The sequence below is a fragment of the Urocitellus parryii genome, chromosome 2 (genome assembly GCF_045843805.1).
Source record: "Urocitellus parryii isolate mUroPar1 chromosome 2, mUroPar1.hap1, whole genome shotgun sequence".
NCBI lineage: Eukaryota > Metazoa > Chordata > Mammalia > Rodentia > Sciuridae > Urocitellus > Urocitellus parryii.
In genome coordinates this window covers 209,951,481-209,978,688 of record NC_135532.1, presented here as the reverse complement: position 1 = coordinate 209,978,688, position 27,208 = coordinate 209,951,481, and the positions used below count along the sequence as shown (strand labels likewise).

The window sequence follows — 27,208 nt, the reverse complement described above, 5'->3', positions numbered from 1 at the left end:
TCGTACCAGGGGTACCAGGAATCAAGCCCAGGGGCACTTAACCAATGAGCCTCTACATCCCCAGTACCCTCCCACACACACCTTTTTATTTTTTATTTTTATTTATTTATTTATTTATTTATTTAGAGGCAGGGTCTCCTTAAGTTGCTTAGAGCCTCCTTGAGTTGCTGAGGCTGTCTTGAGCTCACCATTCTCCTGCCTCAGCCTCCCAAATGGCTGGGATTACAGGCATGTGTCACTGTGCCCTGCATGTTCTTTACTTTTAGAAGCTTTCTAATATTCTACATGTTCATAAAACAAATTAAATCAACAAGGATAAGAAAAGAAAAACAAACAGTAAGAACCTCAAAGCAGTAAAACTGAAAGCAAGCTGAAATAAATGAACCCAAGGGCATTTTAACTGTACTAAAGTTAGGGAAGGGAGAGTACTAGGTCAAGTATATTTATTTAGAGAGTTGTTAATAAAACAATTCTGAAACAATTTTGAATGTATTAATATTTAAGAGTCACAGTTATGGATTGAGAGAAATTAAGGAAGAGCCCCTATGGTGATGGATTGGAATTAGAGGTATCAGTGTGAACTCAGATTTCTATGATGTTCATGTATGTATAAATGTGCACGTGTGTGTGCATGTATATACATCTATGAAAACATGTTTTTATTTTCTAGCTCTGTCCATGTGAAGGGGCAGGAAGCAAAGGCAATCCAGTAGTAACAAACCCAGCTAGTGTTGAGAGTATCTTCTATAACATTATCTATTAAAGAAAGCCAGGTCTCCTCAAAGAACTGAGTCCAGGGCTGGAGCATGGAAGATCGATATGAACCTGGAACACTTTTATGCCAGATAGTTAGGAAGTGCCTGAAACCACTGTGGTGTTGTCACAAAAAATAGACATCAACTCGAAGGGACTCCAATGGCTGAATATGGAGTATATATATCTACCCTTGAAAAAATAGGACTTCATAAGATCACATCTATAATCAATCAATCAATAAACAAGGAAGAAGGCATTCTTGTTTTGAATGTCAAGCTTCAAGTAGTATACATAGAGAGAGTATGAAGTACAAAACAAAATCATCTTATAGCCACCACAATAAAAATCATTCAAGCAAAAACCATTAATGCACGTTAAATATGGAAAAAGAAGATTTCATGAGGATCGGGGTACTTGCATGAATTGATATATCTCCATAGATTTTATATTATTAGGAAAAGAAAAACTAGCAACTGTATGTTGGAAATTTCTCACAGACAAACATACACACTGAAATATTTAAGAGGAAAGAGCTATAATATGCACAGCTTTTTTTAATGGTTCAACAATAACATATGCACAGGAATAGAGAAAGAATACATTTAGAGTGTGACTTTGAGCGCTATTAATAGTAAAACCATGGTGAGAATTGTACACTAAATTAGACACTGAGACACACATATACACACACAATGGGATCCTATCCATGCATTAAAAAGCATGAAATCTTGTCATTTGTGGTAACATGGTGAACCCAAAGGACATTATACTAAGTGAAATAAGCCAGGCACAGAAAGGCCAATAGCACAGGATCTCACTCAGATGTGGAATCTAAAAAAGTATATCCCCTAGAAGTAGAGAGTGGTTACCAGCGGCTGAAGCTGAGGTTAGGAAGGTGAATTAGGAAACATCCATCAGGAGGGTATTGTTATGGTTTGTGTAGGAGGTGTTCCCTAATAAGGTCATGTGACAGGCCATACAGAAGTGTTCAGAGGGGAAATGATTATATGATGAGAGCAGTAACCTAATCAGTGGGTGGATCCATTTGATGGGTTAATAATCTGAAAGTCCTCCTGTACTGGGTGGTAACTGCAGGCAGAAAGGGAAGATCTGGAGGAGGTGGGTCCCTGGGGACTTCCCTTGGGGACTATAGCTTATCTTCCTCTCTCTCTGCTTCTTGCCACCATGAACTGAGCACCTTTCTGCCATGATAGTCTGTCTCATCCCTGGCCAGAGTAATGGAGTTGGCTGACCTGGACTGAAACTCTGAAACTGGAAGCCAAAATAAATTTTCCCTCTTCTAAGTTGTTCTGGTTGGATATTTTTGTTTGTTTGCTGACAAACGCAGGTACAAAGGTAAAGTTGGACAGAAGAGATGTTCTATTGTGGTGGAGTGACCATAGGCAACAATATTGTACACTTAATGTTATGTATTCAAAATAGTTATGAGAGAGAATTTTGAATGTTTTCACCATGAATAAATAATAAATCTTTGAGGTGATGATGTTATTACTCTGATTTGATTATTTCACAATGTACACATGTACCAAAAACACTATACTCCACAAATATGCATAATTATTATATAATTATAATAAAAATTAAAACTTTGTTCTTTTTCATAAAACTAGGTTTATATAAGGGGCAATATTCTCTAAATCAGAATTTTTAGAACCAACATTTTGTTGTGGTGCTTAGGCAATGGTATCTGCCTTTAGGAACTTGTGACAAATGCAAATTGTCAGGTGCTCACCTTGACATTCTGAATGGGGATTAGGATATAGTGGTTTCTAGTTTAGCATATTTGGTATGTAGTGACTTTGATGCATGCTAAACTTTCAGCACCACACTTCTAAACTATAACCTACTATTAATAATATAGCACATCTTAGAATTTTAGGATGATTAAATGAGATGTTATGTGGACATTTTCCAAAATGTAATTAAAAACACATTGTTAATAGCAGATTATTTTTGTGCGACATAAAATTGTATGAGAAAAATTCTGAAATCGATAGAACTTTGAGCTTTTATCAAATTAATCTTTTACAAAACCTTGAATGTTATTTCTCTAAACTTTATTTCCCATGCTTATTCCTAGGTCTTGCAAAGACAAGGTGCCTCACTAGAGCTTTTTTGATGCTGATATAATTACTGTTGAGAAAGCTCATTAGCAAGTGCTTTATTTTCTGTTTTTGATATAGCCAAAGTGAGAATTTTTAACTTCATCTAAACCAAAGATATTTTTTTTTGATGGTTTAGATTTGATGGTTAAGAGTGGAATCTCTGCTGCTCAGGAGTTACATGCTCAAAGCATTCTCTTTTGCTATGTGACCTTGGGCAAATTTACTCCCTGCTCTGAGTCTCAACACCTTGCTCACACAATAGGGACTGTAGAAACAGTATCCATCTCACTGGGATGTTGAGAGTCTTAATTCAAACATTCAAAGAATAAGTAGAAATGGTCTTGGTATATAATAGGCTATTCAGTATTCTTTCTGTATTCTGAATGCAATGCTTCAACCATCCTTTTTTTTTTCTTCTTGCTTTCTTCTGGTTTTATGTATTTTTGTTTTGTTTTGTTTTGTTTTTCTTTTGTATGGGCATTTTCTTTTCTTGGCATCTGTACATCTTTTAATGAAGATGAAGCAGAGGCCTTACATACACAAAAAAAGGTTTTGTTGTATTTACTAATGGATAACTAGTCATAAGAAGTTACACTGATCTGCATGACTACATGAAGAAATAAATTATTTGAAGAGAGGATTCAGAGTCAGGAGAAATCAGAAGAGGATTGTCATCAAACTCAGGGAACAATCTATCATATCATTGCAAAATCTCTGTGACTTCTCTGCATGGGATCCTGCCTCCCTCTAATTGATGTGGTACTTTGGCCTTAATTTCCCCATCTATGAAATTAGGAAACTGACACAAACATTGTGTGAAAAATGTCCTAACTTTTCCATGCTAAATGAAACCAATGGTTAAAACTGCTCATCTGTCCTATGTGATCCATAGCTTTTTCAATCATCTTCAAGCATTTATAGTGTAGATATATACATCATCCAAAGACATAACCATAATACAAACACAACACCCAGTTACACATGATATGCTAATAAATGCTCATCAATGAATATTGGTCTTAAAGTTTCATTACTATGGCTGGAATTAAAATTTATCAGAGGTGAAATCATTTGATCTACAAATGCGTTTGAAAGCTTTCACATAACATTAGTCATTAGGAAACATCTACTCTAATTGGCATAATCAGACTAAAAGATCTTACTTTAAATCTAGTTTTTAATCATTATAGCACAGCACATGTTTATTGCAAATATTTGAAAACATAAGAAGCAATCAAAAGTAAAGATGTATTGATTCATTAAATTAGGATCCTATAGTAAACATAGCTTGGCTTCCTCCCTAAAGATTCTATGACCATTTTCCTATATCATTAAATATTCTCCAATATGATGATGGAATAATATTGCAAAATGTAACATTTATTTAAGAACTAAGCAGTAAATTAGGAAAATTAGGAAATAGCAATCATGGCCCTTCTGCAAACATGTGCCCGTAGTAGCAGTCCAGTGTGTGTCTGCACATGTGAGGGCAAACTTGCAGCCTCTGATGGGGCCAAGGGTCCAGAGAAGTCCACCTGCCACTGTGGTGATGTTGCCTCCCTCGGGCTATTCATCTCATCACGTGAAGCATTAGCCATGGCTGCTGCATGAAACAGACACAGTAAAAAACACATGCACATACAATATCGGGTTATCTTCATGGGAGTCCCCATTTTTTGCTATGGGCCATGGAGCTTTATTTCTTCATGACCTGTCTTTCTGTATAGCCAGGCAGTTACATCCTCAGCTGGCGTATTTTCAGTCATTTAACTTCAGTTAGGTCATCTGTTTCCTGAGCCTGGCAGAAGAATATGGCTCTGTGCTGCCATATAAACCATGCACAGTTCCAAACCAAGCTGTTGTTTCCAAATGTCTTTCTATATCTTTGCCTCCTTTCATAAATGTGATCAGGGACCTAAGGGCATTTATTTATTGCCCTGCCCTTGCCGCAGGATCCCCTTAAACCCATCATGGCAGCTAGAGGCATCGAATGCATGGAGCTGTTCCTGGGCTGGCATGCCCGATTCTTATCATTGCTCTGCAGCTCTATTTTCTTGAGAAAAGGCCTCAAGATGTTTTAGTTCCAAGTATCATCAGGTTTTCCTTTGGAGGGACAAAAATATCATAAAATTCCCAAGAAACTCGGTGATTCTTTGGGAGTTGGGAAAACTTGGACTTTTTCTTTAATAGCAATTTCCAACCAGATAGCCCTGAGTACTTGGCAGACAGCCCAGGTCCTTGTAATGTGGAGAAGTAGATGGTCCATCCTCTCTCTTAGAGATGCACCACCACAGTTTGAGTTGACCTCTCTAGGTGAAGAAAATACTCAGAAGTTAACATCATATCATCAATATAATGCAACATTCATACTGTGTCAGGTTTTGCTCACCAGGCTAGATTTGCCACCATCGTCCCATGACATATAGTTGGGTTCCATAAATATCTTTAGGGAAGAACACTGAAAGTCCATTGTTGCCCTTCTCCTGTGAAGGCATCTTGCTATTGTCTTTTTCTTTTTCTTTTTCTTTTTTTTTTTTTTTTTTTTTTTTTTAATTAGACCTCTTGTGTTTCCTTTGCCCTCTCTGTTACATTTCTTTGGTCCACACTGTATTCTTTGCTTCCTAATCTTTTTAGTTTCTCCCTTACCAGCTACAGCCTACGCTGCTCACAGAAGAGGAAGACCCCCTAAAGGGCTCAGGACTGAGACCAGAGCTCTATACTATTGCTCTGAAGGATTTGGAGAACTGTCCTTCATTCCTGCTGTGAATGGTTCATTGTCAGGACCAGTGTGGTTGGCTATATAAATGGTCTTCATTTTTAAGTCGTCTAGGAGGTCTTGGAGTTCTTCCATCTGAGGGGTGCCATGGTTAACTTCCTCACATTGGGCAAGCATTTTTATAAGAAGTAAAAAGCAGGACGATAAAAAAGATGGCATGGTCCTCATTAACAGCTGAAAGTACATGTTATTCAGTTCCCTCTCTGATGGGACTATGCCTCCAGTACTAGTATCCCAAAGCCACAGCAACCCTTCTGCTCCATCTTCCCTGGCTTTCTGCCTAAACTTGTTCCCAGTTCTATCAATTCAGCATCAGTATAATCTCTCATGGAGACATACATACACCCATCAGAAGGAGGAAGGTCCTCAATATTCATTCTCACCAGCTGTAGACTGAAACCCAGCCAGTGGTAGAGCAGGACTCCATTACTAGGGAAAGAAAAGAAGTTCTTATTTGGGACAGAAAACATATACCCACATGCACATGTTAAACATCCTACAATAAACATAATAAATTATACGGTAGGGCAGACTATAAAATATGCCATGTCAAAGAGAAAAAAACAGAACATGCACAGTGTGAGAGGTCAGTCATAGGGAACAGGAGAGGCTAGATGGGGTCTTTGAAAGTGTGGTCAGACTAGACCTCATCAAAGATGTGACATCTAATCAACACTGTGAAGCAGCCACTCTGCCTACTTAATTTTCTCCCAAGACTTTATATAGAAGATCATCATTGGAATTATCAGATTAGATCTTAATTATCCTGCATTTAATTTTAAACATCAAACAGTAAAAGTAAGCATAGACTAAGGCTTTTTTTTAAAAAAAGAACAAGACACCTAAGAGGAAGGTCAAGAAATAAAGTTTAATAAAAGAACACACTCACCTTTCATTGATAAGCATCTTCTCATTATTAAAATATTTTTGAATCTTATTTTTCTGTAAACTATATATTATAACTATATAAGTTATAAGGATTTCTCCTAATTTTAAAGTATTGAATATTAATCCATAATATATATGTATCCTAATTTACTTAACTATTCTACCTCAGCTGGACATGTTCTTTTTCTGTGTTTTAAAATTCTAATAAATACTGTTATAAACATTGATCTTCATGGACTCACATAAACATGGAAACTGATTAGGAAATGGGATTCCTAAACTGTAGTCTTCATCTTTCAAATGTTTAAAATATTTTCACTCTCTTTTACATTTCAGGGTTGCAAATGAGATATCTTATTATATTTATCTGATGTTCTTTCTTTTTGAAGCAAAAAATTTAATTACATATGGAAATTTATAGTTTTTAAATTTATAATTGCTAAAATATATGTATATATGTATATTTCTATATACAGACTTTTTTTCAAAAATTCTCTTTAGAACTCAGCATTTTAAATATGAACATTCAAATATCATTATAGCCCATAATTTAAAAAAAATTATTTCTTTGATGAATTCTTTTCTTTTTCCTCCTAAAGTTGCTTCTAGCCTACATTTATTTCCATATTTGATCTCCTCAATGTGTTTTTACAATTTCTTATATTTTACTCATGGTTTCTATTTCTTTATATTTTTTCTTATTATGAAAGCACTCTTTATTTAATATGATTATCTAAGCTCTTTTTAAAAATATTTGTGATGATTTTATTATTTTTCTCTGTGAATTTTAGAAATATCAAACCAAATATTAATTTTCAGAAACTTTCTTAGACTCTGTAAGGCTTCCCATTTCGTGTGTGTATGTGTGTGTGTGTGTGTGTGTGTGTGTGTGTGTGTGTGTGTGTGTGTGTTTCCTTTTATTTATCCTTCAAGTCCTTTCTTTAAACTGCCACATATCCTTAAGTGGTTTGGTATCTTTGTTTACCTTTGTAAATCTGTTGAGTTGACTTATCTGAGACTCTGAGTACTTCAAGGTGCAATTTCTTGTTCAGTCAGCACTGAACCAGTCCAAGTTCACATGCCCCATCTGTGGAGTCATATGAGAGAGACCTCTGCTCTCAAAAGTAAGCTAAGAGAAGTGACTGACAAACACTGCCACTTCCTACTGGCATCAGCGGCAGAAATCAGCCTCTTCTAAATCTCTGTGCAACAAGCAGGCAGGAAAAGTTCCATGTCATTTTCAGTGGCCTGTCCTCACCTTGGAGTCTGTATCCAATCTCAACCCCCAAAAGCAAGTCATCTTTCCATTTCAAAGAACTTGACACCATTCCTCAGCTCTACCAACAGTGGTATGCACCTGTATCTTATACTTTTTTTTAAGTCTTTGCTTATTTGAATTTTTCTCCAGGTTCTAAACATCTTTCCAGTTATTTAGATATTATACTCCATAGTGGTAGAAGGTTAACATTAGGCTAAGAGTGGCAGGACCTAGTGATGAAGTTTCTTGGAAAATATGAATTAGGGCTGGGGCTGTAGCTAAGTGGTAAAGCACTTGCCTCGCAGGTGTGAGACCCTGGGTTTAATCCTCAGCACCACATAAAAACAAATAAGTAAATAAATAAAGATTTTGTGCCCATCTACAACTGAAAAAAAAGATAATATGAATTAGATGATTGAAAGTTGATCTAAGAGCAACAGGAAATCATGATGTTTAACCAGAAGAATGGATGTAATTTGTAGTTTAAGAAGAAATATTCTAGCTTTAATCTGGCAAATATGTCTGGAGCACGGAGGCTGATTTAATGGAGACTATAAAAAGAGTCTAGAGAGGAGAGAAATAGAAGATAAAATTAGAATGCATTTGAATGATGTTTAAGAGTCCAACCACTGGAACATGGTGACAGGTTGGGTGTTGGGGTTGAGAGTAAAGAAGGAATGGATTGGGCTTCTTTTGGACTAAGTGCTAGATTGGGCCTTCATGAGGGTATAATACACAGTAGGGAGCTTAGGATTCATTTACTTGATAGTGATGCTGGCCCATCCTCTTACAGTAATGTGGTCATAGATTTATAGGGAAAAAATTAGAGAAGAACTCACTAAAATGTATACATATTTGAATTATATATGTGTGTGTATATATATATATATAATATATATATAATATATATATATATTATATATATATATATATATCAGCAATGTGGATGTGTGTTTCAACACTCATCTCCTTAAAAGTTAATATTCTATTTTATTTGGTTGGCTTTTTTATATGAAAAGTGAAGTCTCAGTATCAATTTGTTTTCTACTTTTATTTATTTATTAGAAATAAGAATGACACACTGTTTTAGCTATCTTTTTTGCTGCTATGATTAAAAGACCTGACAAAAACAATTAGAGGAGGAAACATTTATTTGGGGGCGTATGGTTTCAGAGGTCCATAGACAGCCAACTCCATTCCTCAGGGCTCAAGGTGAGGCAGAACATCATGGCCAAAAATTGTGGTGGAGAAAAGCAGTTCAGGACATGACCACTAATAAGCAGAGTGAGAGAAATCTCTTCTCACCCATACAAAATGTAAGTTGCAAACCCATGCTCCTAGGGACCTACCTCCTCCAGCCACACCCTACTTGCCCATGGTTACCAGCAAGTTAACTCTATCAGGTGATTAATGTACTGATTAGATTAAGACTCTTATAACCCTATCATTCATCTCTAAGCTTTCTTACATTGTTTCACACATGAGCTTTTGCTAGACACCTCATATATAAACTATAACGTTCTACCCCTTGATCCCAAAAAAGTTCATGTCCATCTCACAATGCAAAGTACATATAGTCCATTTCCAAGAGTTGCCATAATCTTAGGAGTTTTAGCATTGTCGGAGAGTCCAAGTCCAAAGTCTCCTCTGAGATTCAAGGCAAACTCACTGTGTGAACTCTTGTAAAAACTCAAAATTAAGTTACATACATCCTAATATAAAGGCACAGAGTAAAAATTTCTATTCCACAAGGGAGAAATATGGGCTTTGAAAGAAGGAATGGGACCAAAGCAAGTCCAAAATCCAGTGGGCAAATAAGTCCTACAGCTCCACATCCAGCATCTTGGGCACAAAGCATTATGATGTTTCCAGAGGGCTTGTGCAGTTCCATCTCTACAGCTTGGCTGGTTGCAGCCCACGTGGCCTCTCTGTGGAGACATCTCTGCTCAATTTCTGAAACTTTCCTCAGCAGGTGTTCCACATTATTGGCATTTCTTAATCTTGGGGATCTCCACTGCAGCTTTGGTTTTCTCCTCACAACTCCATGCATCACCCTCTAGGAGCAGCCTGCAGGGACTCTGACCCTGGAACACTGCCTGGCCTCCTAGGCCTTCCTTTGAAATCATGGTGGAAGCCTCCATGACCCTTTAATCCCATCATTCTGTCTTACTGTAGAACCAGTACCACGTGGTTGTCACCAAGGCCTGATGCAATCTTGAGCAAGAGCCAAGCTTCCATTGACCACAGCTGCAGTAGTCTTTCAGTACCTGGGTGACTGAGGATGGGGAAGCAACTTCCTAGGCCACCCTGTGCAAGCAGGTGCCCTACTTATCTCAAAGGAATTTTTACTTTTTTTCCCTTGAGCCTGAGATTGGTGTGATCTTGCCAAGATCTAATCTTTCTAATTGTCTCTCTGCAAAGTTTTTGGAGATTTGTTAGTGGTTATAATGTCTATAACAACCACATATTCCATCGTCCTAGTTTTACTCACAGTTTTCTGGTGGGAACTGCAAATTTTTCAAATCTTTCTGTTCCTGATTATCATAATAAACTTGCTGAAAGCTGCCAGTAATATCCATGCTGCTTTCTGAATGCTATGCTGCCTAGACATTTCTTCCACCTGATTAAGAAACACCTCACCTTTAAATTCAGCCTAACAAAGTCTTAGGACTTGGGTAGAATGTAGACAGCTTCTTAGTTAGAACATAACATGAATGCCCCCTGGTCAAGTTATCAATAGTTGTCTTCCTTTTCCTCTGACAGCCCACAAGCCCACCATTGAGTATCCACAGTCCCATCAGCATTCTGGTCTTCTGAGCTCCTACCAGAACTAAACCTTTTCAAGCTTGCTTGTCTGAACTTTTCAAAATTCCTCCCACAAACTTCAGAAAGCTTCTGAGCTACATGATCAGGTTAGTCAAAGCAATGCCCCCATTTCTCCGTACCAATTTCTGTTTGAGTCAGCTTTTTTTTGCCACTGTGACCAAAAGACCTGACAAGAACAATTAGAAGAGAAAAAGTTTATTTGGGGGCTCACAGTTTCAGAGGTCTCACTCCATAGATGGTCGATTCCATTCCTCAGGGCTCAAGGTGAGGCAGAATATCATGGCAGAAGAGTGTGGCAGAGGGAAGTGGCTCAGAACACGAAGACCAGGGAGCACAGAAAGAGAGCTCTCCTCACCAGGACAAAAGGTAAACCCCACCTCCTCCAGCCACACCCTACCTGCTTCCAGTTACCACTGAGTTAATCCTTAACAGGGAATTAATTCACTGATTGGGTTAAGGTTCTCATTTCATCTCTAAACCTTCTTTCACTGTCTCACATGTGAGCTTTTGCTCATAATTAACAAAAGTGCATGCGTGCACGCACACACACACACACACACGCACACACAAACACATTTTAATAGAAGGTCTGTTAAATTTAAGTTTCTATTGTTGATTTTTCTTTTGCTTCTTGGTTTTCAATGGATTGTTGTACTTTTTCTTATTGATTTTAAGCTCCTTAAGTAGTAAAAGATCAGATGTGTTCATTGTATGCATTGCAAATATTTTTACCAGTCAAATGCTTAAGGAGTCACATACAGAAAGTCTTAATTCTGGGCTGGAGATGTGGCTCAGCGGTAGCGCGCTCGCCTGGCGTGCGTGCGGCCTGGGTTTGATCCTCAGCACCACATACCAACAAAGATGTTGTGTCCGCCGAGAACTAAAAAATAAATACTAAAAATTCTCTCTCTCTCTCTCTCTCTCTAAAAAAAAAAAAAAAGAAATTCTTAATTCTTATTTAGTCAAATTGGTCAATATTGTCTTTTATGGTTTCTGAATTTGGGGAATTTTTAGAAAAGACTCTCCTGTTTCATAATTCCTTGAATGTTATTATTTATTTTATCTAAAATTTTCTTGTCAGCATGTGTAAAAAGCTTAAATATTTAATTCATTGTGGAATTGACTTTAATGGAAGAAGATAAAGCTCCAAAACGCCTATGCATGTACCAACTTAATTTATTGAGTAACAAAGTAAAGTCATTTCCCCTGCTATTACACTGTTTTATCATAAATTGAATTGTTGTATGTGGTTAGTTTCTTTATTCTCTGCCATTGAGCCTATGTATCTCAATGGCTAATCTAAACTGTTTTAATTATTGTGATATTATAATACATAGATATTCAATATCTGCTGAAGCTAGTCCCATTCATTCTTCATATATATATATATATATATATATATATACATATATATAATTTTTTTACATGTTTACTTTCCACACAAACTTTAAGATCAAATTGGCTTGGGGAAAAAAAAAAGAAACATGTTGGTATTGTTTTTATCGAGATAGTTTTGTTCTCAAATTTATAGAATAGTTTAGGGAGCCTTAATATCTGTTAGCTAAGAGAAGTATCTCTACTTGTTCCCCCATTTTTCCTCCTTTCTTCATAACACTGAGCCTTTGATAATTTTTATTTGCAAGAAAGAAAAATTTATTTTTTTAGATGAGAGCTTTAGAGTTGGTTCCCTTTGATTTTCACATATCCATCTCATTTGATAATAATTTTGCTTCCAATCCAGGAAAAAAAAATTTTTTTTTCCTTTCTCTTTTCTAATTGCATAGGCCAGTAACTCCAGAATATCGTTCAACAATTGTGATGAGTGTGTACATTCTTGTTTTGTTTTGCTTTCCCTTGCTCGACTGGCATGCTTTCATTGTGTATTTAATAAATAAAACATTTTATCAGCTTTCAGCAAAGATACCAGACAGTCTCTGTACTTTCCAATTCTGGATTTTCTTTACTCTCATTCTTTGTACAATTAGCTTCAACCCTGAAAAATTCTCTTCATTTGTTTAGAGATAAAAAATGTAATGTTCTTTATCTATTGCTTATGAAGGACAGAATAGTGCTAGAGGGCAGAGAGGAAAAGGAGCTGGTCAAACACCATAGCAACAGCCCAGGCAGAGGGTTAGAAAAAGTTCCTTCAGGACCAGGCCGTGTCGTCAGTCACTCTACAGAAGGAAGCACAGACAGCATCGTGGGGAGGAGTCGCGCCACCCCGCCCTCTGCCCCCTGTTAGTGCCACCCGCGGAGATGAAATGTGAGCCTGGGTGGCCCTGACGCCAGAACGGCCGCCTTCCTCAAGTGCAGTGGGGAGGGACAAAGAGTCCTCAGCCCCCAGCGCGTCGGGTCCTCGCCGCCGCGCCCCAGCCCGGAGCCAGCACCTCTCACGTGGTGCCACGCGCGGACAAGCTCTCCTCGGAGGTTGGCCGGGCCATGGCCAGGTCCCCGCTCGGCCGGGCTCTCAGGAGCACTGCTCTCTCCGTCTGACCGCACTCCATCCTCCCGCGCCCTCCGGTACCGCGCGCTCCTGGAACTCCAGCCTCGGTCCACACCGTCCGTCCGTCTGTCCGTCCTGGCGCGCAGTCTCGGGCCACCGGCTTGGATGGACGCCCTGAGGCTGCCCGGGCATCCAGGGGTCTTGCTTCCGAAGTTGGTCCTGCTTTTTGTGTACGCAGGTCAGTGAGAAGGTCAGGCGGCGGGAGAAGGTCAGGGGTCTAGGGACTGTGGTCAGGTCGCCGTCTGGGCAGACGCCGGCTGGGCAGGACAGAAAAGGACCTTTGTAGCCAGCAGAGCTGGTGGAGTCCCCGCCAGGCGACAGCAGGAACCAGCTCGCTTGAGCCCTCTGCTCGGCCTTTTGTTTTTGTATTTTTGATTTTTTTTTTTTTTCTTTAACTTTTCTAGTTTGCTTTTTTCCCCCTCTTTTTTTCTCTCTGCCAAGCAACTTGGAATCCACATGCCGGTACTTAGGGGATTTCACTCTAAGCAGGACAAAATGTATCAAGGATTCAAGGGAAATCTGGGGCGATGGCGGGGACTAAGGGGTAATGGGAAATCACTTTCAAAAAAGCATCTGAAGCAAAGAAGTACTGCTAAATTTAAAAATAGTGGAATTTGGTGAATTTCCCATTTTGTTATGGGTAACTCATGGCCCCTTCTATCTCCCACTTTCTAAATATTTCGGTTTTTTTTTTTTTTTCTGTTAGAAATAAAAAGCCTTACACTTTTGCTTTTGCTCTTTAGGAGAGTCACAAGTATTGAAAGCTAGACAATTGAATGCTCTGACTTAAACATACAATTTTTGAGAGGCACGAATTCACCCAGAGTCTAATCTGTTTTCTTTGATGTGGTTAAGCACTTGTACGTGAAGAGCATCTCATTTTCCTCCTTCCATTTACTCTTAGTGAGAATTGCAAATAATTAATGAAGCAAAGTGGGTTTTCTTGTTTTGTGATTGATACAGAGCCCTAAATGGCCTTTCATTGGTTATTCAAGTAGAAAGTTAATTACATATGTGGTCCTTGCATCTGTTTGGTTCACAAAACTGTGCCAGCAAAAAGCAAGTTCTTTGTAAAATGTTTTCATGTCTCTAAGTTCCTATGACAAAAATCACAGTCTTACCCATGACCTTGAAATGCTAAGTGTATGAATAACATTGCAATTTACCTTTTAAGATTTAAAAAATTCTGTCATTGGAATGAAGATGCTCTTCTACTTTGTTACCTGAGAACCAAGGGAATTGAATTCCTTATCCAACTTTGACAGAAAGGAGTCAGAATAACTTTAATAGAAATTTTTGATCTGTTTATTAAAATGCAAAACTTGTTTTATTGTAGGGGAAATGCTGACTTTCTAATATAGAAATTCATAGAAGTAGAAAAGTCTACTTCTATGAATCTAACATTTTAATCTGATTGCAATATTCATTTTATTTAAATCCTATGAGGCTTTCCATATTTGATGGAGTATCAATTGCACTCATGTTAGTTTTATTTAAAAATCTCTTTATTAGTTCATTGGAAGCAATGATGATTCTTTCTCCTCCTCTGCTTATCAAAAGAAAATAAAAATACGAAAATAATAAACACATGAAATTTGCTTAATCCTTGCTTGCCCTTACTCAGCCACTTCACTGAACCAGGTTTTTCTTATTCTTGTGTGTATTTTATGCCCTTGGTGGACTGAAAGTTTCTACTTTGCACCCCTGTCCTCTTCCTCTACTTTTCTCAATGCTAGGTCTCCAGTTCCCCAGGACTCAGGAAACCAGCAAGGCTGGCCGGCTGCAAGGTCGCTTCCTATGGATAGCTGTCACTCCTTCTGTTTCTCTGATTCTCAATCTACCTAGTAAACTACGAAGTAATTGCAAGCTGGTACTAGGTTGTCTTTCATAAGAAATATTTAGTTAATGAGTTCTTTGGTGATGATTCCTGAAATTCTTATTTCAATGCCTTTTTAAGCTTGCCCTATTTATTGGAAAATAAGCACAGGTCATGCTCTGAATTTTTTCTGGGCAAGATCTTCAAAGAATAGAGAAACCCCAGACAAAAGGAGATGGGTTAGGGCATATAGTGGGAACAAAGGCATAAACAATGAACTGGATATGTTCAATGATGGATAATTCCATTTGGTTAGAACTAAGATATAAAATTGGAAGTGTCTGTTGGGGCTAGATGCCAGAAAACCACAGAAAGAAAAATATTCAAACAGTGTGGTAAATTACCAGTTTCTTGGGACAAAAACCAAAGTAGACAAACCACTTATCTTCTGAATTATTTTCTGCAAAATGAATGCATTGAACTCCACCTTCCAAGGCCGGCATGGTGGCGCACACCTGTAATCCCAGAGGCTCGGGAGGCTGAGGCAGGAAGGTCTCGAGTTCAAAGCCAGCCTCACCAATGGAGAGACACTAAGCAACTCAGTGAGACCCCATCTCTAAATAAAATACAAAATAGGACTGGGGATGTGGCTCAGTGGTCAAGTGCCCCTGAGTTTTATCCTTGGTGTCTCCTCCCCCCTCCTCCAAAAAAAAAAAATCCATATTCCATGTGGTTTTGCAAATAACAGCAAGGTTTCTATACCTGAATTATCATGGTTTACCCTCAGGTCACCTTTGGAAAGATACCCACTGTAGTGTTTATATTATTGTCCAACTCCCACAGCAGGCTACAAAGACAGGATTTGGTCAAGGTTTTACCTTCTGGGCCACAGCCAGTGCCTTCTATCCCCTCCCTTTCCTTCCTCTCTTGTCCTTAGCTATAGCTTGCAAATGCCATTTGCAAGCAAGTGCTTCAAGCCAGATATGGCTTTTCCTGTACTGCACATTCCTTAAGGAGGGGTGCAGGGTGAGTAGGGGAACCTTCTTCCACATCATGCCTTTAATTAAAAAACCTTTGAAGAAAGTTTGAACTGGCTAATTTTCAGGGATATTAACTTGGATATTAGAAGTGATATTATTTATCTTCCAAGGACAATTGGAGTATTCCATTCTCTCACAAGTGAGAAAATGACCCTGTACAGTCCAGAGTCGGATCTTCATAAAATTATCCTCACAATCAGCCAGAGAAAGCAATTAACATCACAAAATGAGCTTTAAGGTATGATTGAAAACTCAGTTACGCAAGGTCATGATTGTGACTGTATTTGCCCTTTTCAGTAGTAGCTTAATTCTGGGAAATAGACAAGAGTACTGGAAAATGCCATAAAAATAATGGACAATGTGTGACATGATCTAGATGTTTACTGCAGGTATAGTCCAGTTTCTTGGCTACAAGATTTTGGGCTTGGTTTCCTGTAATGTTGGATCAAAATATATTGATAACACCATGTTCTTATGATAGTAGTAATTGGAGTGCAATGTTAGTAATTGAATCTTTGATATTCATGGAGAATTTTAGAGGGTTTCACTGCTCTGGGCATTATTCAAAAGGCACCTGTGAATTTTCTTACATATTGGTATCTTCCTCTGACAAAATAGTGAGGACTTGGCTGTCTCTTGATTTTAGTGGTTTTAAAGAACATGAAGCAATGTATTCCTGCTAAGTCCAGCGATAATTGACAAGTCTAAAATTTTCAACAAATTGAACAGGCCTAAAAATGAGAGCTACAGAAAACTCATGGAGAAAATTATAAAATAAGTAGTCTCGAAAAGTGTGGTATCCATGGGGACTGGAGCTGTAGCTCAGTGGCAGAGTGCTTGCCTAGCTTGTGTGAGGCACTGGGTTCAATCTTTAGCACCACATAAAAATAAACAAATAAAATAAAGGCATTATGTCCATCTACAATGACAAAAAATATTCTTAAGAATGTGTGACATCCTTTGCAAAAAATAGTGATGGTTAATACATGAGCTTCTCCCTTGGATATAAATAATACTGTGTTTCTTTCTTTGAAATTTAAGAGTGGATTTCAGTAGAGTTACTGAAAACCTCAAGGTTCATAATTATTAATCTGTAATGTAGAAATAAAATTGAGGGAAAGATAATATGAACTTTCTTACTTGTTCTACAAAATTCATGCATTATTAATGAAGGCAGATGAGCTTTGAGACCTGAACACGTCCCTTTGTAAAGAACTATTTTAGCAAAGAGGGGTTTAAAACCAGTCTAAACTTTCTTTTCTAGATAAATGAATACAGGGATGTGTAGACAAAAATATAATGCTTTATACTTTAAATGTTATAACTCTTAGGAACACAAAAATTTTGTATAATTTATATAATAATGTTATCTTCAAGGATTGAGTTGAAAATGACTCATTTCTTGATTCTTGAACACATAACTTAAATTATCAGAGTATTTAATGTTTTTCTAATCATATACCTGAAATTCACACATCCATTATATTTTACTGGTTATAACTCAGTGATAATCTTAAACTGTTGGATATAAATCACTTTGGTAGAATAAAGAATTTCAAAAGCTAGTGCGATTTGTACTCAATATTTCTGATATAAATTTTACTTATTGAAGAATACATTGAAAAAGTAGCAATTTAGTTTTGTTGACTCCCACATATTCTTTTAATCCCCAAACACCCTTTTCCACTTTATACTTGATGTTTCAAAACTTATGAGTTCTTCCCTGTGATATTAAACTATTAATTATTCACAAATTAATTATCTGAGTGAACTCTTTGTCTAACTAACTCATCACCTTCCATCTCATTTGTGTTTTGCTGTATGTATGCAAACTGTAATTATGAGGGTAAAAATAGGTGTTAAAGGAAAAACATATAATGCATTGTCATGTCAGTCATACATTGGTTTTAAATTGTCACTCTTTTGGTGTGACCCCTTTCAGAAACACTTTCCATTAATTGAGGATGAGAATGTAACATCCTAAAATCAGAAAACCATCAATTAAAAACGTAAGAACTCTGTTGACAAATGGAATGGCTGATTAGTTGGCTCATTCATTAATTTCTCCCTTCATTATCTCAGTAAATCAACACCCCCTACCAATGATTGTGCTTAGTGCAGGAGATTCAAGAATGGTCTTGGCCTTTAATAGCCCGGAGTGTGACTATTAAGAAAGGCTAGTTTAGACTCTTGCACATGTTATGGGATTCACAGCATGACCGTGAAGATACAAGTGTACTGAAAAAGTGATTGTTGACCTACTAAGATATGAATTTGATTTCACAACCCTAACTGCTTTTGTGGTTTCTGTTGTTTAGAGGATTGCCTTGCTCAGTGTGGCAAAGACTGCAGATCCTATTGCTGCGATGGGACCACGCCCTACTGCTGCTCCTACTATGCCTACATTGGGAACATTCTCTCGTGAGTACTGCTCACATTTGGCAATATTGATGTTGTTGGGTTATGTTTTCAAGCGTACTAAATTAAAGATACGGCTTAAAAAAGTTAAGATCAGTTGCTTATTTTGATACTGGGGATTGAACCCAGGTGCATTTTACCACTGAGTTACATCCCAGCCCTTTAAAAAAAATCTTTTAAATTTATTAATTTTTTTGTGGAACTGGTGATTAAACACAGGTGCACTCCACCACTGAGCTTTCTACCCAGCCCTTTTTATTTTACTTTATTTTTTATTTTGAGATAGGGTCTACCTAAGTTGCTGAGGCTGGTCTTTAACTTGCCAACCTCCTGCCTCAGCCTCCCAAATTGCTGGAATTCCAAGTATGCACACCACACCTGGCCCATGTGGGAACTTTTGGTGTGATGGGGATGTTTCACACCATGCTGTGGTATATTAAATGACTATACATAAGTCAGTGCTTGGAACTATCCATTTACAGTTGGTACATTTTATTGTAAAGCTGCCTCAAAATGGTAGATGAGAAACATAATACAATTGGTTATTAGCATAAAATCTTTACTGGAGATATTAATCATTCATCATTACCTAGTATTTTGTATTATTTGACAAAATGGACAAGTTAGTATAAATTGAAATTAGAAAAGAGTTAAAAATGATAGTTTTAGGGTTGGAGATAAAGCTCAGTTGGTAGTAGTGCTTGCCTCACATGCAGGAGTCCCTGGGTTCAATCCCCAGCACCACCAAAAAAAAAAAAAAAAAAAAAAGATTGCTTTGTTTCTTAATTATGTGTACTAAATAATGTTTTAAGTAGATCTTATGTAGTTTAAATGTTGTCCATGATATGTTTTCATCTGCTGTGATGAAGGATTTATAAATCAACATTTGTTATTTAATTATGGCAGGTTTATTTTGCCATCCAGGTATTAATTTGTCTAATGCATCCAGTAGATATCAGGGGAAAGAGAGATTATGAATAAAAAGCTGTTGAGATACAAAATATCAATTCTCTACATAATACTCAGAAAACAGTTTCAGGAACAAAGTTTAGAGGCCAAGATAAGATATGAGTGAATAGTGTAAAAACAAACCACACACATATGCACACACACAAACACATCCACACACATTATGAAAACAGGTACCTGCAGGATGTGTTAAGTATTTCACCATAACAAGTTAAGAATGTATTTTAGAGCTGCTTCCAAACAAAGGGAAATGAGAAACCAGGACCTGCCTTCAGGATTGAGCTTTTGGAAGAGTGTGTGTCAGTCCTCTGCACGTTAACTGAGATAAAGAAGGTAGAGAATTAGAAGTTAAAAATTTTCTTGAGTCAAAATCCCCATGGCTTTCAGATGGTAGCAGTGGTCTGGCTGCCGACCTCTTGTTTTGCTTTTCAAGTGAATAATGTTCCCAGTCTGCTTAACTCGTGCCCTTTGAAGACCAAGTGGAAATGGGAAATATTAGGCGCTAAGTCACCTTGCCCAGCTATTTTAGGGATGTGTCATTGAGCAGGCTTATAACACATCCTCCATTTCCTGAAAATAGAAAACCTGGCACCACAGAAACTTTCTAGAACCAACACTGGGGATCATATTCTTTTGAATATGGCTTTAAAAAAAAGTCATACTTTCAGATACTTTTGAAGACCATGCACGAATGTCAGATCGAAATAAAAATAATATATGCAATTTAAGTATTCTTTGAAATGCAAATAAACTCTAAATGAATATTTGAATTTTCCCTCATGGAAGATTTGGTAGGAAAAGAGAGTTAAGCACATCTTCTACCTTAGAAAACTGTCAGAATGATTTTCACATGAATTTATCAGTTGCTGTTTACAGTTGTATATTTTTAGAATTTAAAGTAATTTAAAATAACTTATTAATAAATTAGAAATTTATTTTTGAGTAATCTCCACATGCCAGATGGTACTGTTTCAGGTGAAGCCAGCAGATAATACAGATTTGGGGACTTAGGTTCAGAGATTCTGGGATTGTTTAGTTTTGTCTCCTGGCTCATCTCTCTGTCCACTAATTACACTGTGGTGTGCATAGTGCCCCTGTTTCTCACCTTATAGCTACTTGCACTCTGGTAAATATGCATAGAACATGTAATTACTTATTAATCAGAATATTTTTAAAATTTAAATTTACAAATGTGCTTTATGTGTGATTTACATTTGCAATCAAATCCATACTCTGATGATGCAGGCTCTAACTAATTTCACCTTTTGATTACAGTAAATCATTAGTTGCATTCATGTATTTATTTGGGTTATTAGGACCATGTACTCATTATGTTTAGGGAAAAAAAATAATTGTGTTTTGGAAAGGAAAATAAACACAGATGGCATTATATTTCAGGCAGTTAAAATTGAACTTTCTGTTCAAAATAGAAGCCATTGACTGTATCCCTTGCTAAACAATTTCTAGCCAAAAAAAGAAAGAGAGAGAGAGAGACTTTAAAGTGTTTTTCCCTACTGGATAAAAAAGAATGCATTTTCAGGATTTCCAGTTATTGTTTAACATTTGAAAAGAGTTCTTAACTCCACCCAAAGCTTTATTTTATTTTTTTAAGTTGTGGGAGGGTGGGAGAGGTGCAGTAGTTAGAAAATAATCAATTCTAAGAATACTTCCAAGAGTCTCTTTCATGCACAATATTTTCAAATATTGCCATTTTGGAACTCAGAAAGTATGCTCTTCCTCTTTCAAGCATCCAGACCAAATTCCTGGCCAAAAAAAAAAAAAAAAAAAAAATCAGTTTAATGATCTTAACAGAAAGTTAAATTTTTGTGGTTATCATAAAAGTAATTAAGAAAAAAAGCAATGTACAATAAAATGTTAGATATTTTAAATGAGTAATTTTATAATTCACTTTATTTTTCATTTATTTTCAAAGTAAAAATATTGGATAAGTTTAAAATGAGCTAAAAAACAGTAGAGAATATACTTTGACATATTTTGGACTGTTCCTAAGTTGGTAAAGTTTGGTTCACATGACTCTTCTTGCTGAGGCCACCGGGAAGCCAACCTAGTATCAGAGTTGAGAGATATTCAGCCCTTGATTTTGTTTACTTCATCTGATTTCACTCTTTTGCAAACTAATAATTAAGATTCACTTTTAAAGAAATTATAGGAGCCGACTTCCATTATTTTTTAGTTGAAAAGTTTTCTTTTACTCAGTTTCCCCCTTCTTTTAGGATATTTTCTATACCAAACATGAGTTACATTGGGCAAGTAAATTCAGGACCCACACCTCAAGTTTGTTTCTTATTTCCCTGAGGAATTTTTAAATTTACTTCTGTCTCCTGAAAACCTTTCAAAATTTACTTCTGTCTCCTGAAAATCTTTCAAAACTTAAAAAATAGAATACCTACTTTTGGTCCTTCCAGTCACAGATACTGACTTCTATATAGGAGAATAATGTTATCTTCCAGAATTTAAGAATAATTTTTACACTCATTGGCATATGTTATTTAATCAGTTAATTATTTATAAATGCACATAGAGTGCCTATTACCGGGGCAGAGCTGGACAAGGTCCTGGGGTCCAAAGATGAATAAATGATACATCTTGACTTCTAAGACCTTGAAATCTAATAAGATAATGTAGCCAAATAATTTTTGAGGTAATCCATGAAGTGTTATTGAAGGACCAGAGAGAAAACAGCCCAGCCTGCTTGTGTGTATGTGTCTGAGTGTGAGTGTGTATGTATATGTGTGTGTGTGTGTGTGTGTGTGTGTGTGTATTTAGAATGAAATGTTTAGAGAAGCCTCAGGAAAGGCATTTGATCAGAGTTTTGAAGGAAGAGTAGGAATTTGTATAGATGCACAGTGAAAAAAGGGAAGTGTATTCCAGACAGAGAGGCTCCTATATACAAAGGCATAGATAGAAGGAAGGAAGTGATAAGTTGGGAAAAACCCATGTTATTCAGCTTAGTTAAAGGGGGAGGTTAAAATCTGACTATAACATGGGAATAACTGGGTCAGATACAAGTTAGATTCTTTTTTAAAAGTTAATTAATTTATTTTTACATACATGACAATAGTGGAATGCATTACACTCATTATTACCCATTTACAGCACAATTTTTCTTAACTCTATATAAAGTAGGTTCTTACCAACATACTTTTATTGGCCATTCCTACCAAAATTCCAAAGAAATAATTCAGTCTTTTTCTGATAAAACTAGCCATCTGGTTTATGCAGGAAGCATGCATCCCTAGACACCACTTAGAACCCTACATAAAGGTGAGCAGGCTCCAAGCTTTTATTTACTCCATAGATGAAAAGTTTAGAATGTAAACTTTTGAGGTGTTAGATTATTTGGAAGATTTTATATGACAAATGTGCAACCTTGTAATTTTTTCTTAAATTTAAGAGATTGTTGACCAGGAGGACAATTACTTGAACATTTAGAAGAATTTGGTATGCTTAAAAATTAGAATTTGGGCCAAGTTGAGAAATAAACAATTTACCACCAGATTGATCCTCAAACATTCATTCAGCAACTCTTCTCCATGAAAGATGAAATACTCTGTGATGAATATGAAAAGGACATTTACATTTTTGCTGCTGATGGAATTTAATTGATATTTCCTGGAGTGTGGATCCCCAGTAAAGACATAGTGTATGAAATACTTTTTAAAATTGGTAGAAGTCAGGGGAAGAAACGGTGCATCTGAGTGGCTAATTACTGTTATATAATGGGACAAAATAAAACAGGACTGTCCTATAAATTAAAGTATTCTGCCATGTGAATAAGAGAATAATTGAATAATTTTAAATATGAACTAGAATTTGACTGTTTTGGACAGAGTGAGCCAGATGAAAAGATATAGGTTTTAATTCACTAACTCAAAAATAGATTTTAGCTTTTCTAATTTGCCATTGTGAAATGCTGATCTGTCTAAAGATTCTTCAGAGCACCATCTGGTCATCATAAAAATCCCCATGGGGGGAAAAAAATCAAGAGGAAGAACTAATAATGGAGATCCTGGTGGGATTAAGTTTCTTTTCTTTTCAATGAAATGTGAAAGATGTATTACCCACAGTTTTGCAAAGACAACTAATAAATATCACAACTGTGATTTTAGAGCCAGGCTGTGCATGAAAGCAAAGCTGGAATAAAAGATAAAGGTTTCATATTTTCAAATGACACTTGAGTCCTATGATCATTAACTGAGTGTTCTGAATTAAACACAGGAGGGTACTAAAACACTGACAGAAACAATGCATTTTAACAGAGCTTAGGCATTCATTAAAGACATCATTTAAATTAAAATAATTTTAGTTTTAGACATGGGGAAGAAACTCTGAAGAGTACATACTGAGTGAATCAAAGTTTGTGGGATTTTTTTTTCTTGGTTGTTGTTTTAATAATGGCACAAAGATAAGTAACTAATATGATGTTTACAAAATACAAACTTGATTTAAAATGTGCAATAACAGGTTTGATATAAGAACAAGGTCAGGGGCTGGGGATGTAGCTCAGTGGTAAAGCACTAGTCTGGCATATGCAAGGCCCTGGGTTTGATCACCAACACCTCAACCACAAACAAAAGGAAGAAGGTTGGTGGTTCTAAGGAGACACAAAATCGAGTCTTATAGGTTATTTTCAGTAAGAACAAATAACAATGTGTTGCATCTAAAGCTTCTCTCCATCAGATTTATAGTGTATCCTAATTGCCTAACTCCTGTGGAAAACACAGTATGCAGCTGAACCCATGAGGAGGATCTTTAACTTCACCATGAGGACCTGTAAAGTCTTCTAGGAGGAGAGTAATTTTAAGATCCAACTTGGATAGAAAAACAATTGATAAAATTCATCAGTCAGAATAAAACACTTAGGAAACTCAGAATATATATATATAAAATGTTTTAACCTAAGAGATATCTTTAAAAAACAGAACAAAAAATAAAACCCCACTTAACCTTGAACACTATGCTCTGTGGTAGGACAGTGAAACCCTTCTCTTTCAAGGTAGCAGTAGGACCAGCTAGTGTCTCTCACCACTGCTGTTCATCATAGTACTGAAAACCCTGGCGGGTGCAATCAACAGGACACATGTAAAGACAGGTAAAAGGAATTGGGAAGGAAGAGACTAAATTGCTGTTACTTACAAATGATATGATTGTCAATACTCTTCAGCTTATAAAACTAATCATAGAGTTCACTGTGATGACAGGTTACAAGGCCAGTGCACAAAAATTTGTTTATCGCCATATGCTAACAATGTTGATTAGAAAATGTACTCTGTGTGTGCACTGTATATAATATACATGCATATATATATATACATAAATACAACATAAGAAACCTGATAATATATGCTTGTCATTTATGTAATAATCCAAATACATAAAAATTTCAAGGTATGAAGAGAAATCTAAAGACATTGAGAAGTACATATGAATTATGGATAGGAATGATGTAATGATGTCAGTGCTGGGATATGTCACTTACTCCTAAACTATCTGCAAATTCCATGTAATTCAATCAAAATCCACAGGATATTTTTTTATCAACTTTGAAAGACTAGGCTTAAAACTTATGTGAGATAGTAAAGGGCCCAGAAAAGTGAGGATAGCTATGAAAAAGAGCAAGATAAGAAGACATGCCTCTTAGTAAGGTTTATTATAAAGTTATAGAAAATAAATTGTGCCATACAGGATCACAGAAAAACCAAAAATAATACAGAGCTTACAGATGACTTACACATGGGGGAGCTTGATAGGTAACACAAATAGCATTAGAAATCAATGGAGGTGGATGGGTTATTATATAAATGATGCTAAAAGTATTAGCTACCCTTTGAATAAACATTAAACTAGATTAGTCCATTTCTCTGCATCCAAAATCCATTCCTATCGAACTAATTACATAAATTCAAAAATCAACTATCTATAATATTTAAAAAGGGGAATATTATAATATGTGCTTTATGTTTTTAAAAGTTGAAACAGAGAATTTAGAGTGTTTTCACCCTATGAAAATAATAATTATCTGTGTAGAGATGTTTAACCTATATGTACTATAAAATGTATACATGTATGAAACATCACAATACCCAATTAATATGTGTAATTTTTATGTTTTTATGTATAATATCAGAAAAACAGTTTTTAAAGCAAACAAAAAAAGAAAGAATGGCATTATAGTGTCTGGATAGAAAGGTTTCTAAAAAATGAATAAATAAAAAGCACAAATAGTAAAAGTAGAGATATACTAAAAATCATTGAGCTGTACACTTTAAGCTGTTGAGTTTTATGGTATGTGAATTATTTTTTTTTATTGGTCGTTCAAAACATTACAAAGCTCATGACATATCATCTTTCATACATATGATTCAAGTGGGTTATGAACTCCCATTTTTACCCCAAATACAAATTGCAGAATCACATCAGTTACACATTCACAATTTTTACATAATGCCATAATAGTGACTGCTGTATTCTGCTACCTTTCCTATCCCCTACTATCCCCCCTCCCCTCCCCTCCCATCTTCCCTCTCTACCTCATCTGCTGTTGTTCAATTCTCTCCCTTGTTTCCCCCCTTTCCCCTCACAACCTCTTATATGTAATTTTGTGTAACATTGAGGGTCTCCCACCATTTCCATATGCTTTCCCTTCTCTCTCCCTTTCTCTCCCCCCACTCCTCTCTGTTTAATGTTAATCTTTTCCTCATGCTCTTCCTCCCTGTTCTGTTCTTAGCTGCTCTCTTTATATCAAAGGAGACATTTGGCATTTGTTTTTTAAGGATTGGCTAGCTTCTCTTAGCATAATCTGTTCTAATGCCATCCATTTCCCTGCAAATTCTATGATTTTGTCATTTTTTAGTGCTGTGTAATACTGTGTATAGATGCCACATTTTTTTATCCATTCATCTAATGAAGGGCATCTGGGTTGGTTCCACAGTCTAGCTATTGTGAATTGTGCCGCTATGATCATTGATGTGGCAGTATCCCTGTAGTACGCTCTTTTAAGATCCTCAGGGAATAGTCCGAGAAGGGCGATAGCTGGGTGAAATGGTGGATCCATTCCCAGCTTTCCCAGGAATCTCCATACTGCTTTCCAAATTGGCCTCACTAATTTGCAGTCCCACCAGCAGTGTACAAGTGTACCCTTTTCCCCACATCCTCGCCAGCACTTGTTGTTGTTTGACTTCATAATGGCTGCCAATCTTACTGGAGTGAGATGGTATCTTAGGGTGGTTTTGATTTGCATTTCTCTGACTGCTAGCGATGGTGAGAATTTTTTCATGTACTTGTTGATTGATTGTATGTCCTCCTCTGTGAAGTGTCTGTTCAGGTCCTTGGCCCATTTGTTGATTGGGTTATTTGTTATCTTATTGTTTAATTTTTTGAGTTCTTTGTATATTCTGGATATTAGGGCTCTATCTGAAGTGTGAGGAGTAAAAATTTGTTCCCAGGATGTAGGTTCTCTATATACCTCTCTTATTGTTTCTCTTGCTGAGAAAAAACTTTTTAGTTTAAGTAAGTCCCATTTGTTTATTCTTGTTATTAACTCTTGGGCTATGGGTGTCCTATTAAGGAATTTGGAGCCCAACCCCACAGTATGTAGATTGTAGCCAACTTTTTCTTCTATTAGATGCAGTGTCTCTGATTTGATATCTATGTCCTTGATCCATTTTGAGTTAACTTTTGTGCATGGCGAGAGAAAGGGATTCAGTTTCATTTTGTTGCATATGGATTTCCAGTTTTCCCAACACCATTTGTTGAAGATGCTATCCTTCCTCCATTGCATGCTTTTTGCCCCTTTATCAAATATAAGAAAG

General features: G+C 36.6%; 1 protein-coding gene across 1 annotated transcript in view; it reads left to right on the top strand.

Moving 5' to 3' along the window:
* Positions 1-12,898: 12,898 nt before the first annotated feature.
* Positions 12,899-27,208, top strand: part of Cyyr1 (cysteine and tyrosine rich 1) — a 117,094-nt gene continuing 102,784 nt past the window's right edge. The window contains exons 1-2 of the mRNA XM_026396169.2: positions 12,899-13,311; positions 18,308-18,410. Of these exons, the coding sequence (XP_026251954.1) occupies positions 13,239-13,311; positions 18,308-18,410 (176 nt within the window). The 5' untranslated portion in view covers positions 12,899-13,238. The remainder of the gene's footprint in view (positions 13,312-18,307; positions 18,411-27,208) is intronic.